Here is a 13,014-nt window from a genome sequence, read left to right as displayed (position 1 = left end):
TTTTGTTTCATTTAACTTAACAAAAAAAAAAAACCCAACTTGTGAATGTTTTAGTAGTAATGTTTATATGTAACATTCAGCTAAAAGTGTTTCCACCCAGGGGGAAACCCTTCTCCTTTCAGCTGGCTCTTTAAAATCAAGCTCCTCTGTCTCACAGATGAAAACCCAACACGAACGCTAACACGCAAATTTATACATGTTCATAAATCACACCAATGCTCAGACCACCTTCTGAACCAGCGAGGTTTCAGACGTCACCAGTGACACCACTGCCCGTAAAGAAGAAGAGATGTTCATCCAGCTCCTTTGTCCATCATTCCACCCACTGGCAAACAAGATGGCATCACCACAGAGTCGGATGTTCATCCAGCTCTTTTTCTTTGTAGCAAATAAATTACACACAAATTAATCAAAAGTTTTGTTCAGAATTTTTATTTCCAGACCAAGTAGAGGAAAATATATATAATTTACATGTCTACAAATAAACACCTGCAAACATCTAAATGTGTAAAAAGTATTTGTAGACCTTAACAAGCTGTTGAACCTGATTGAACAGAAGAATAAGTCAGCAAAACGTCTGTCAGTTAAATTGATGATTCCAACACAGGATGTGTCACAAGATGTTTGTTTCGCTAATATTTGGGTTGTTTGGGATACATACAGATAGATAGAACATGAAGAAAGCAGCAACATGCATTGAAAATAGAAAATGCGCACAAAAAACAGACAGAAACGGGAGCCAGTGTTGTTACAGAAGTGTAATAAATAAGATTCATGTAGATAAAAAACAAAAACAAATTAAGCTAAAAAGGAGAAAACAAGTTCACAAAGTCCTAAAGAGAAACATTTGTTTCTCTTCTTGTTTTGTTTTGCATCTAAGTCTTTAAGGTTTTCAGTTCAAGCAAGGAAACACCATTTCAAAGTGTACAATGGAACAACTCCTGTTATTCAACTGGTTGTAACAAAGTGTTGTAGCTGACTGATTCTTAGGACATGGAGTTCTGGTTGTAATTTATTTTTCTTTTTATCACACACAATGTGAGATCAAACTAACTGGGTTTATTTACTATACAATTAATAAACCCTTATTAAGGAAAGTCATGAAATATGAGATGATGTGGTGTGAAATTAAAAAATTTAGCTGATTATTAAAATAGAAATGGGGAAAGTTGGGGAACAAAAAATAAATCCATAAATTAGCAATTTCTCTATAAAAAACTGACTCACTTACAGCCTTAAATCAGGGTGTTATCTGCGTAGTTATGATAAGCCACCCTCTATTAAAGGAAGCATAGACAGAACAAAATTGGCTCAATAAAAACAAACTACATTTTCAACAATCTTATGGATACTTTGAAACCAATAATAAAGACAATAAATATTATAGTGTAAAATATACCAATTTCTCTGTTTTTTCAAGAAGGATTGACAACTTCAGTCTTCAGTGCTGCAGGGAAAATGTCAGGAAAAAGACTTTAGGGGCTGAGCTTCTGAGGAAAAGAAAAAAGGGAGTGTATCAAGACTGCAGGAGGAAGACTGATGGCGAAACACGGTTTGCTCAAGGGTTTTGCAGTCAGTGGCAGTACACTGTAATAAAATGCTCTATTTAATCTGTGTGTTGACACTGATTGTAGTTAAATTAATATGTAAGTGAGTATGCCAGATACAGAAGACCAAAGATGACTGAAACACCAAACACAACACAGAAACACCTAACACAGGTGTTGTCGTCCTGCAAAGTAGAGTTGAAGCTTTCTGGGGAGACAAAAGCATTGTGTTGCCTGCTCTCTGTGATGTTGACCACAGTATCACTTAGTGTGTTGCTTCTCTGTGATGGCTGCCATCTGTTGTGTTTGTGAGAGGAATTGCTCTTCTGGATCACAATAAACAACAACAGTCCAAGACAAGCGAGGTGTCCCCACGTGTTTCTCATCTCTGATAGCTGGGAGTCATCAGCGCTGCTTCTAAAGTGGTCTCTGAGAGACATCAGTAAATTGATGTCATTACTGTCCATGGAAAACTTGCTGATCGCTCTTAAGAGGTCAGCAGTGATCTCATATGTATATTGTGGATCATAATCTGTCCCTCGATGTTCAGATGTACCATAATGCTGTGTGATATAGACTCGGTCTATTCTCTGGTTCGGCTCCCTGACTCTGATTATGATCCGAGCCCTGTTGCCGTCCTCGTGCTCTAATTGGAAGACATGATGTGGAAGTCGCAACGATCCTTCTCGATGGATATTCCCAAGACTGTAGTACTGATATCCCCACGGCAGTGGCTCTAACAGCTGTTCATCGTTGCGATAATGATGTGAGCCATAATCACCACTATTTGTGTTAAAGATCAGACTTATGTCACCGTTTATGTCAATGTCAATTTCATTGGCAAACCAGTGAAGCAACCAGAGGCTCTGCTCAGGCACAGACTGGCCAAAGCCTACTGACCTCAGATGAGTGATTGAGTTGAGCTTTCTTACAGCTGACACAGAGCTGAAGGTCAGGAGGAGAGCCACACAGCAGCTCATCATTCTTCCAAACATCTTCATCCTGGAGAGATTTAAGAAGTCACTGTTTTTATTGTTCATGCATACTTTATATTCTGACATTCATTACATGATTTTTTTTGACCAAGTGAAGCATCAAATGATTATGTGATGACTGCATATTGTGATTAATAGAATATTAATTATTAAGACAGCTTTAACTGTCCGTCCGTCCGTCCATGTATATACAGTGGGATGCAAAGGTTTGGGGAACCTTGTTAACCCTCTCAGGCTCAAATTAGTTTTTTTGTTGCTAATGCAAAACCAAGTCCTGCAGTGGTACTTCTGAGTAAAAAAAACTCATAAAATATGTATGTGATAATACATATCACATATGTGGTAATCAGGTTGTTAGTTTTTAACTGTTGCAAATCGGCAACGTCTGCCTTGAGAGGGTTAATAGTCATTATTTTCCTGTATAAATCGTTGGTTGTTACAACAAAAAATGTCAGTTAAATGTGTCATATAGGAGACACACACAGTGATATTTGAGAAGTGAAATGAAGTTTATTGGATTTACAGAAAGTGTGCAGTAATTGTTTAAACAAAATCAGACAGGTGCATAAATTTGGGCACTGTTGTTATTTTATTGATTCCAAAACTTTTAGAACCAATTACTGGAACTCAAATTGGCTTGGTAAGCTCAGTGACCCCTGACCTACATACACAGGTGAATCCAATAATGAGAAAGAGTATTTAAGGGGGTCAGTTGTAAGTTTCCCTCCTCTTTTAATTTACTCTGAAGAGTAGCAACATGGGGGTCTCAAAACTACTCTCAAATGACCTGAAGACAAAGATTGTTCACCGTCATGGTTTAGGGGAAGGATACAGAAAGCTGTCTCAGAGATTTAAGCATCATCTTGCAGCAGATGGAGTCACTGTGCATCGTTCAACCATTCGGCGCACTTTACACAAGGAGATGCTGTATGCGAGAATGATGCAGAGGAAGCCTTTTCTTCGCCCACAGCACATTTGGACAAGCGACCTTCATTCTGGAATAAGGTGCTATGGACTGATGAAACTAAAATTGAGCTATTTGGGCATAACAAGGGGCGTTACGCATGGAGGAAAAAGCACACAGCATTCCAACTCCTGCTACCTACAGTAAAATATGGTGGTGGTTCCATCACGCTGTGGGGCTGTGTGGCCAGTGGAGGACTGGGAATCTTGTCAAAGTTGAGGGACGAATGGATTCCACTCAGTAGCAGCAGATTCTGGAGACCAATGTCCAGGAATCAGTGACAAAGCTGAAGCTGCACCGGGGCTGGATCTTTCAACAAGACAACGACCGGAAACACTCAAACTCCACTAAGGCATTCATGCAGAGGAACAAGTACAACGTTCTGGAACGGCCATCTCAGACCCTAGACCTGAATATTATTGAAATCTGTGGTGTGAGTTAAAGAGAGCTGTCCATCAAACCTGAATGAACTAGAGATGTTTTGTAAAGAGGAATGGTCCAAAATACCGTCAACCACAATCCAGACTCTCATTGGAACCTACAGGAAGCGTTTAGAGGCTGTAATTTCTGCAAAAGGCAGATCTACTAAATATTGATTTCATTTCTTTTTTTTGGTGCCCAAATTTATGCACCTGGCCGATTTTGTTTAAACAATTATTGCACACTTTCTGTAAATCCAATCAACTTCATCTATCTATCTATCTATCTATCTATCTATCTATCTATCTATCTATCTATCTATCTATCTATCTATCTATCTATCTATCTATAATATATATGTATGTATGTATGTATGTATGCAGTGTATAAACATACTTTTGCACCAACACACATGTATACACGTCACTGTTATGAAAATAGTGGGTGAGAACTAGACTTGTAGTCAAGACCGTCTAAACCAGCGGTCCCCAACCCCCGGGCCTCGGACCGGTACCGGTCCGTGAGTCGTTTGGTACCGGGCCGCGAGAGTTGAGGCTCAGGTGTGAAATGTATAGTTTTCAGGGTTTTTATCGGTTTTCAGCGTTATTTTGTTATCGTTTTTATCGTTTACTCGGTTTTCCTGGGTCTTTTCACGTGTGCTATGAATAAATTTTCTTTTTTTTCGGTACCGGTACTAGTTTTATTTTGTTGTATTTATCCGCAACACCTTAAAGGCCGGTCCGTGAAAATATTGTCGGGCATAAACCGGTCCGTGGCGCAAAAAAGGTTGGGGACCGCTGGCCTAAACCAAGATCAAGACGAGGACAGTCCAAGTCATGACCAAGACAAAGTCAAGACTGAGACCGAGACAAAAAAAGTCTTTAAACTGCACCCAGATGCTGCTTTGTTTACAGGTGTCAGGCATATTTATGTGTTTTTGCAATGCACTCGCACAGCCCTCCTCACCGCTGTCTACTGTCTCACTCACTTACTGAGAGGACAGCTCCACTCGACTGCCGCGTCTCTCTCTTTTTTTTTCTTTTCTGTATTTCCTTTCCAGGGCCTTTTTTTTTTACTTTAACTTTATTGAAATTATAAAGCGAACAGTCAGTCATTCTAGTTCAGTTTGTACAGTAGACATACAAGGCAAATAAGAGTAACAATATACAGTACAATGAAATAAGAAGGATAAATAAATAAAGAAAAAGAAAGGGGGGGTGGGATGTGACAGACTTCATAACAACTTTGTACTTGAAAGTTGTGACAGCTCATTCGTTAAACATTTCTGAATGAATTTCAATCAATGATAAACCTTTTTTATTGGAAGTTAATTTAAGAGAGTTTAAGTAATATTCAATTTCAATCAAAAACAAATTAAATGATGGGGTTGAGTTTTGAAATTTACATTTATATATATGGAATTTCCCTAATAAGATAGAAAAATTGACAATGGCACATATTTTTTTTCTTTAGTTTCAAAATAAGTGATAATGTTCTTCCCTTCAATTTTGATTTCGTATGTTGTCTTGCACAGTATATAATTTTCAAGCTCTCTCCAAAATGTAGCACTATATGAACAGCCATAAAACAAATGGGTAACACTTTCAAGTTCAGTTTTACAAAAGGTACATTTTCTATCAATGTCACAGAATCTTGAAATGTACGTGTTAGATGGATATATGTTATGTAATATTTTCAAATGTAATTCTCTAACTTTGTTTGTAATACAAAATCTAAAAGGAACAAGCCACGCTTTATCCCAGTTGATATTATCAAAAATAGCATTCCGAAAAAACTTCCCTCTTGGAGTTATTTTCTTCGCATTATACAAACATTCTCTAATATGTTTATTGGTGCATTTCTTGCTTAAGAAATCAATACCATTTATATAAAGAGTGTTAACGGATGCATGTGGTGTGTTCTGTGTTTTGTAGCTTTTCATCAACTCAGTCAGTCCACTGGGAACGGACTTTATTACAGAGCTAAAATCTTTAAATTTGATAGGGAATATTTTTTCTGTAATAAAGTCATTGTAACTAAGTAGCTGGCCTTCAGAGTCAAATAAGTCTTTTAAATATATTATATTTTTATCAATCCAATTCTGCAAATATAGTGATTTGTTCCTCTTAGTAATACATTCGTTATTCCAGATAATAGATCTATGTGGAGAAAAGTTATGTGAATAACATAATTTCCAAGCCAACAATGCCTGTTGATAAAATGCAGACATTTTAACTGGTAACTTTGATATACTGTAATTACAAGACAATAGGAACTGTAAACCTCCAACATTTCTAAAAATGTTATGTGGAATGAAATGCCATAATGATCCAGGAGATTTTAAGCATTCTTTTAGCCATTTCACCTTAAATGTATAGTTCAGGTCCATGAAGTCCAGAAGGCCAAAACCACCTTTATCTTTAGGTCCACAAAGCAATGATTTTTTTAGATGATGGTGCTTATTCTTCCATACAAAGTTAACAAATAAGCTATTAACATTTTTACATGTGGAATCATACACATTAAGGGAAAGAGCTGGATACACAAATCTGGAAACACCTTCAGCTTTAGTCAAAAGGATTCTACCAAAAATGGATAGGTCTCTTTGGAGCCATAAGTTCAATATAGTTTTAGTTTTTTCCATCTGTTCTGCCGTTTTTTCCACTATACTACAAAATGTATCATCATTCAATAAATTATTATTTAGCTTCCAAAAACCACGTAGTTTACTTTGACTTTGTTTATTGCCAACTAAGTGAATTGTGATCAATTTGTGATCAGTTAATGGAGCAAAATCATGAGAAGATTCTGAAACAAAATGTAAACATGAAGAAGATATTAACCACAAATCAATTCTGGATTGTAGAGATCTATTTGCATTGCTCCAGGTAAACTCTTTTGTATCAGAGTTGAAGAATCTCCATACATCTATAACTGCAAGTTGTTCACAGAAAAATGCAGTGCTTTTAAATTTTGAGTGTTGAGATGTTCTTATTGGCACTCTATCTATAAGATCGTCTGGAGCATCATTATAATCTCCTCCAAGAATCATGTGGGCTCCTTTATATTTTGATTAAAAAAAAAAAATCAAGTTTCTCAGATAATTGTATGCACATAGATTTGGCCTGAGTTGTGTTGTTATGACTGTATAAATTACAGACTATAAAGAAGGTGTTGTCCAATTTGAAAACCAGAATAATCCATCTGCCTTCACCTGAAGACTGCCGCGTCTCTCACCCTCTCTGTTTTTCACATAATGATATTATCATATCCTCGCATGTGATTGGCCACAATATGGAGGGATTGGAGCATAGCAGAGCCACTGTTTGTACTAATTACAAATTATTTGAATGTATTTAACTTTTTTATATTACACCCCCTGGCATATGTTAATTTATGTCTCGAACTCCTGTTAGCTTCGAGCTGGTGGGTAACAGACGTCTCCGAAAACGTCGGAGCACTTTTGCAAATATGTGATGTCTTGATAAACCGATCAGATATTTGATTTTTTTTACACGGCCACATTCACGCCTGAAAATATCTTAAAAGTTTATCTCGCAAAAGTTCATCTTACTTTTTTCCCTCCCATGTCCCTTGCGGGGCTCCGTAGAAATCTCCCCTGTCATAAACTCCAGCGACTTAATATCATCGCCTTCCTCAGCTGTCGGTCCTTTCTTCGGCCCATATTTAGAGACGCGCTCGTAGCGTTACCCCGATGACCCGTTAACAAGTTTGCCACTAGCGTCCTTAATCCAAAATATCCCAGGGAGCGATGATTTAAATTAAGCAGTGTTAACCGAGGTTGTTACTGGCCGTCCAGTGGCTCCGGACCGAAATCAAAACTGAAATCAAAACGCTGAAAACGGAAAAACTAGTCCAGTAGCGAAAGCAGTGCGTGCGGCACGACAACAAAAAGGTGTGATGATACACACCTCTCCCTGTGCCAGAAAGTGAAACTATGACATTTTTCTAAATTGTAATAATACTACAGACTTATAGATCATTTTTCATGTGAATGAGTATGCTTGTAATTTAAGTGCAGTGTAATGCACTTCATGTTAAACCCACTTCATTGTATCTTTAAATATAGAATAAATTCTGCATTAGGGCAAAATCATGTGAGTGAAAGTAAGTGAAAAGGAATCCATGAGGAAATGAGAGAACTTACCTTTGTAAGTCTGCTGTTGTTTGTGTGAGGACAGTCGTAACTCCCTTTAAGTTTTGCTTTCCTGGTAAATGAAACTAGAGCAATAAGCTCCGCTAGTGGCGAAGATGAAGGTTGACAATCCAGATATTTAGATGAGGCTACTAAAGAGCAACACCATCATGGATTTAAGGGTTTCTAGTTTAGCAGTCACGTGAAAGCAAATTATTGATCATTTTATGAGCAAGTTTATGCCCAAAGTTTGAATATGGGCGTGTCTGCCCCACTGTAGGGTGAGAGGTTGCAGTAGTGTCTGTAATATAGGAGCTGGTTACAAATGAATTTCAAATAGTGTACACATTTATTCAGTGGCAGTGTTTTCTTGTATGATTTGTTTGGTCATTCAAGTTTCCTTATTTAAAGGCGTTCTATAGTTACTGTCATCATATAAAAACTTTGAGATCATTCATACATAGAAAGATGTGATTGTGTTACAACTCAGACTTTTAGTTTCATTATCTCAAACTGTAACTAAAATTGAGTTTCATTTTTGATTTGATTTGTACTAAAAGTCTGTGAAACACAAAGAAAACAATGTAAATGTTGGCATAAAAGTATTTAAATGAATGAATGTGTGCATTCGACCAGTGAGTCAGAAGTCAACACTTTAGCAGTGAGTGACCCTGTAGAACTTTGTTTAGGATTACAGTACTTCTCTCTTTAGTTATATTAGTACACTTTTAATAGTGGAGCGTGACACCATACTGGAGGAGAAGTCTGTTTTCAAGGTGTTTGTTCTTTGCTTACATTGTGGAAATAAAATCATCAAAGAGCTCAGAGTCAGGGCGTCACGAAGCACAGCATCTGAAACTGACAAAATAATGTTACAGGATCAAATTTCATCTAACTCTAAGCTTTACAACAAAGCTTTCCTCATGAAACATCTCCAAGCTGTAAGGAAACAGTCACTGTGGATCAGGGGCATCAAACATAACACCCAATATGAATGCATAAAACAGGCAGCAACAGGAGCCAGCGTTGTGACAGAACTGTAATAATAATAATGGATTGGATTTATATAGCGCTTTTCAAGGCACCCAAAGCGCTTTACAATGCCACTATTCATTCACTCTCACATTCACACACTGGTGGAGGCAAGCTACAGTTGTAGCCACAGCTGCCCTGGGGCAGACTGACAGAAGCGAGGCTACCATATCGCGCCATCGGCCCCTCTGGCCAACACCAGTAGGCAAGTAGGGTAAAGTGTCTTGCCCAGGGACACAACGACCAGGACAGAGAGCCCAGGGATCGAACCGGCGACCTTCTGGTTACAGATGCGATTCCCAACCCCCTGAGCCACGGTCGCCCCAATAAATGAAATGTATGTACATAACAATCCAAATGAAACTCTAAAGAGGAGACAAGTTTAGAGACTCCTAAAGAAGAACCATTGTTGACTGTGGATGTTTGGATGAAAGTGATGCTCAGTGACGAATGTGCACGAGTCAAGCAGATGATGCTGAAATGTTCATTTATTGCTGTTCCAATGACACAAAGATGACTGATGATAATAAGCACATTTCCCCAAAATGGACTATATGATGAATAAACCCATTGTAAGGAAAGGCATGAAATATGAGACCATGTGGTGTTAATTTAAAAACTTACACGATTATTGAAATAGAAATGGATATAGTTGGAGACGATCTAAGACAGTTTGTTTGAGCAGCAGGCAGCAGAGCTACTAAATGTCATATCACCCTCTTTATTTTCACATCAAGGCACCACAAGATCAGCGGCTCTACTGCAGATACCTGCCAGGTTCATATTAATTAAACATGTCAGGTATAAATTTAGTCCCAAACTTTCTCAGTGATTTATCTGAAGTAAGTTTAAAAAAAAATTAAATATCTTACTGGAAGTCTGTGCAGTGAGCTAAGAATCAGAGTGATATGCTCTTTAATAAAAATATCGTTGCAGTAGTCAACCAAAAAATAAATCAGTAAATCAGCTGTTCTTTAAAAAAAAAAGCTGATTCGGTTACAGCCTTAAATATAGATGTCATCTGCATAGTTATGATAAATCACTCTGTATTAAAGGAAGCATCGACAGATTAAGAGATTAGCCCAGTAACTGATCCTTGTGGAACTTCACATGGTAAATAATCCCCACCTTCTAAGTTTTATTTAACAATCTGAGAATGGTTCCCATAAGACTCCAATAATGCCAGTGTCTGTATTCAGGCAAATATAATTTAACCCCTTTAATAAGATCACTGTCTTCACAGTGATGAAAGCTTGATTGGAAAACACCATAGTTGCAATTAATATTCAAATAGTAACTATTTTGATTTTAAAAGTTCTTTCGCAATAATCGTACCAATTATGGAAAATTTCAAATCCATAATAATCATAATAATCATAATTATATTATATTATATTATATTATATTATATTATATTATATTATATTATATTATATTATATTATATTATATTATATTATATTATATTATATTATATTTAAAAAATGGTAAATGGCCTGTATTTGTATAGCGCTTTACTAGACCCCAAAGCGCTTTACACAACATCATTCACACATTCACACACTGGTGATGGCAAGCTACAATGTAGCCACAGCCACCCTGGGGCGCACTAACAGAGGCGCCCCAGGACAACTAAAATATATTATATTATATTATATTATTCAAGAGGGATTTGACAACGGGAAGTTTTAGCAATGCAAACACAGCACATTCTGTGTGCTAATACTGATTTGAATTAAATTAATACTTGGGCAAGTTTTCAAGATACAGAAGACCAAAAACAACAAAAAAAAAGAATAATGAAAATCAAACAGATTGAATAACCGGCCCAAGTGAACCAATCATTCTGACGTCTGTTGTGAGAGGAATGGTTCTCCTGCATCACAGTGAACAGCAATAGTCCAAGACAGGCAACGTAGCCCCACGTGTTTCTTGTGTTTCTTTCCTCTGATAGCTGGGAATCATCTCTGAGAGACATCAGTAAGTTAATAGGGTCCAAGAAAAACCTCCTCAATGCTCTTAAGAGGTTAGTAGTGACCCCATATGTATGTAGTGGATCATAATCTGTCCCTCGATGTTCAGATGTCTCATAATGCTGTGTGATATAGACTCGGTCTATTCTCTGTGAAGTTCGCCGTCCATGGTTCGGCTCCCAGACTCTGATTATGATCCGAGCCCTGTTGCCGTACTCGTGCTCTGATTGAGGGTGAGTGACATAATGTGGAAGTCGCAACGATCCTTGTTGATGGATATTCCCAAGACTGTAGTATTGATATCCCCACGGCAGTGGGTCTAACAGCTGTTCATCGTTGCGATAATGATGTGAGCCATAATCAAAACTATTTGGGTCAAAGGTCAGACTTATGTCACCGTTTATGTCAATGTCAATTTCACTGGCAAACCAGCGGAGCAACCAGAGGCTCTGCTCAGGCACAGACTGGCCAAAGCCTACTGACCTCAGATCAGTGATTGAGTTGAGCTTTCGTCTTACAGCTGACACAGAGCTGAAGGTCAGGAGGAGAGCCACACAGCAGCTCATCATTCTTCCAAACATCTTCATCCTGTGGAGATTTAAGAAGTCACTGTTTTTATTGTTCATGCATACTTTATATTATTAATTATATTTTGATTAATAGGATAATCATGATTAAAACAGCTTTAAATGTATTCCTAGTTTATAATTTGATAGTCATTCAGCCACACAAACACTGAAACAGGTTTTACTTTTTTTCTCCTGTCTGGTTTATACCATCTATTATGGGTTGGAATTTAAAATGTTGTTTTCTTCAGTTGAAATCAAAAGTTACTTTTTTAATATTAGAGTTTACTTTTAATTAAGAGGGTGTTAAGAGAGGCTTGTTAGTGAGAAATGTTGTTTTCTCAAACAGCTTTAACTTTGTGACATAAAGAGAGAAAATCACACTAATAACTTGTATCTGTAACTTGTTGGCTGAAGCCTCCTGTCAGCTTCAGATAAATAACAGGGAAGGATCGCTCAACACTCAGTTTACAGAGGATTAATTAAACAAAGCAAACTAAGTAATTCTTTAACAAAGAAGTGAAGCATATTTTATAGCCATTGACAAACATGCTTTTATTTTATTCATTACACTGCTTTTAAACCAGAATTTTATTTATGTTGTCAGGTGTGGCTCAGAAACGAGTCCAGTATCTAAAGCAGTGCGTGCGACACGACAACAAACAGGTTTCATGATACTCACCTCTCCCTGTGTCAGAAAGTTAAACTGATTACGTTTGTCAAAACTGTAATATTGCAGACTTATAGATCATTTTTCATGTGAATGAGTATGTTTGTAATTTAAGAGAAGGCAGACTAAGTGCAGTGTAATCCACTCCATGTTAAACCCACTTCACTGTATCTTTAAATATAAAATAAATGCTGCATTAGAGACGAGGGTAATCAGTCATGTGAGTGAAAGTAAGCAAAAATGAATCCAAAAGGAAATGAGAGAACGTACCTGTGTAAGTCTGCTGCTGTTGTTTGTGTGAGGACAGTCGTAGCTCCTTTTATGTTTTGCTTTTCTTGTAAATGAAACCAGAGAAACAAGCTCTGCTAGTCGTGAAGAGGAAGTTTGATATTCCAAATATTTGGATGAGGCTATTAAAGAGCAACACCATCATGGATTTAAGGGTTTCTAGTTTAGCAGTCACGTAAAAGACCATTTTATGTCCAAAGTTTCAATATGGACATGTCGACTGTAGGGGGAGAGGTGTATTAGAATAATTCAGCCTTCTGGAGATCGTGTCAGCAGGGTTGATTAAACTTTATTTGCCTCCAGCAGCAGGCTCACTGAGTCTATTTGTTTCAAGAAATGTGTGACACACAAAGAAAGCAATGAATGTGTGTGTTGAACCAACGAGTCAGAAGTCAACACTTTAA

At 37.4% G+C, this 13,014-nt stretch overlaps 1 protein-coding gene across 1 annotated transcript; it reads right to left on the bottom strand.

Moving 5' to 3' along the window:
* Positions 1-542: 542 nt before the first annotated feature.
* LOC113020033 (uncharacterized) lies at positions 543-12,637 on the bottom strand. The gene is made up of 3 exons (XM_026163700.1): positions 12,593-12,637; positions 11,570-11,674; positions 543-2,330 (listed from the first exon to the last, which is right to left on the bottom strand). Exons 2-3 carry the CDS (start codon positions 11,671-11,673, stop codon positions 1,640-1,642), a joined length of 795 nt encoding a protein of 264 aa, XP_026019485.1. The 5' UTR covers position 11,674; positions 12,593-12,637; the 3' UTR covers positions 543-1,639.
* Positions 12,638-13,014: the final 377 nt, after the last annotated feature.

This window comes from Astatotilapia calliptera, chromosome 4, assembly GCF_900246225.1.
Source record: "Astatotilapia calliptera chromosome 4, fAstCal1.2, whole genome shotgun sequence".
Classification (NCBI taxonomy): Eukaryota; Metazoa; Chordata; class Actinopteri; order Cichliformes; family Cichlidae; genus Astatotilapia; species Astatotilapia calliptera.
This window is presented reverse-complemented; position numbering and strand designations above follow the sequence as displayed.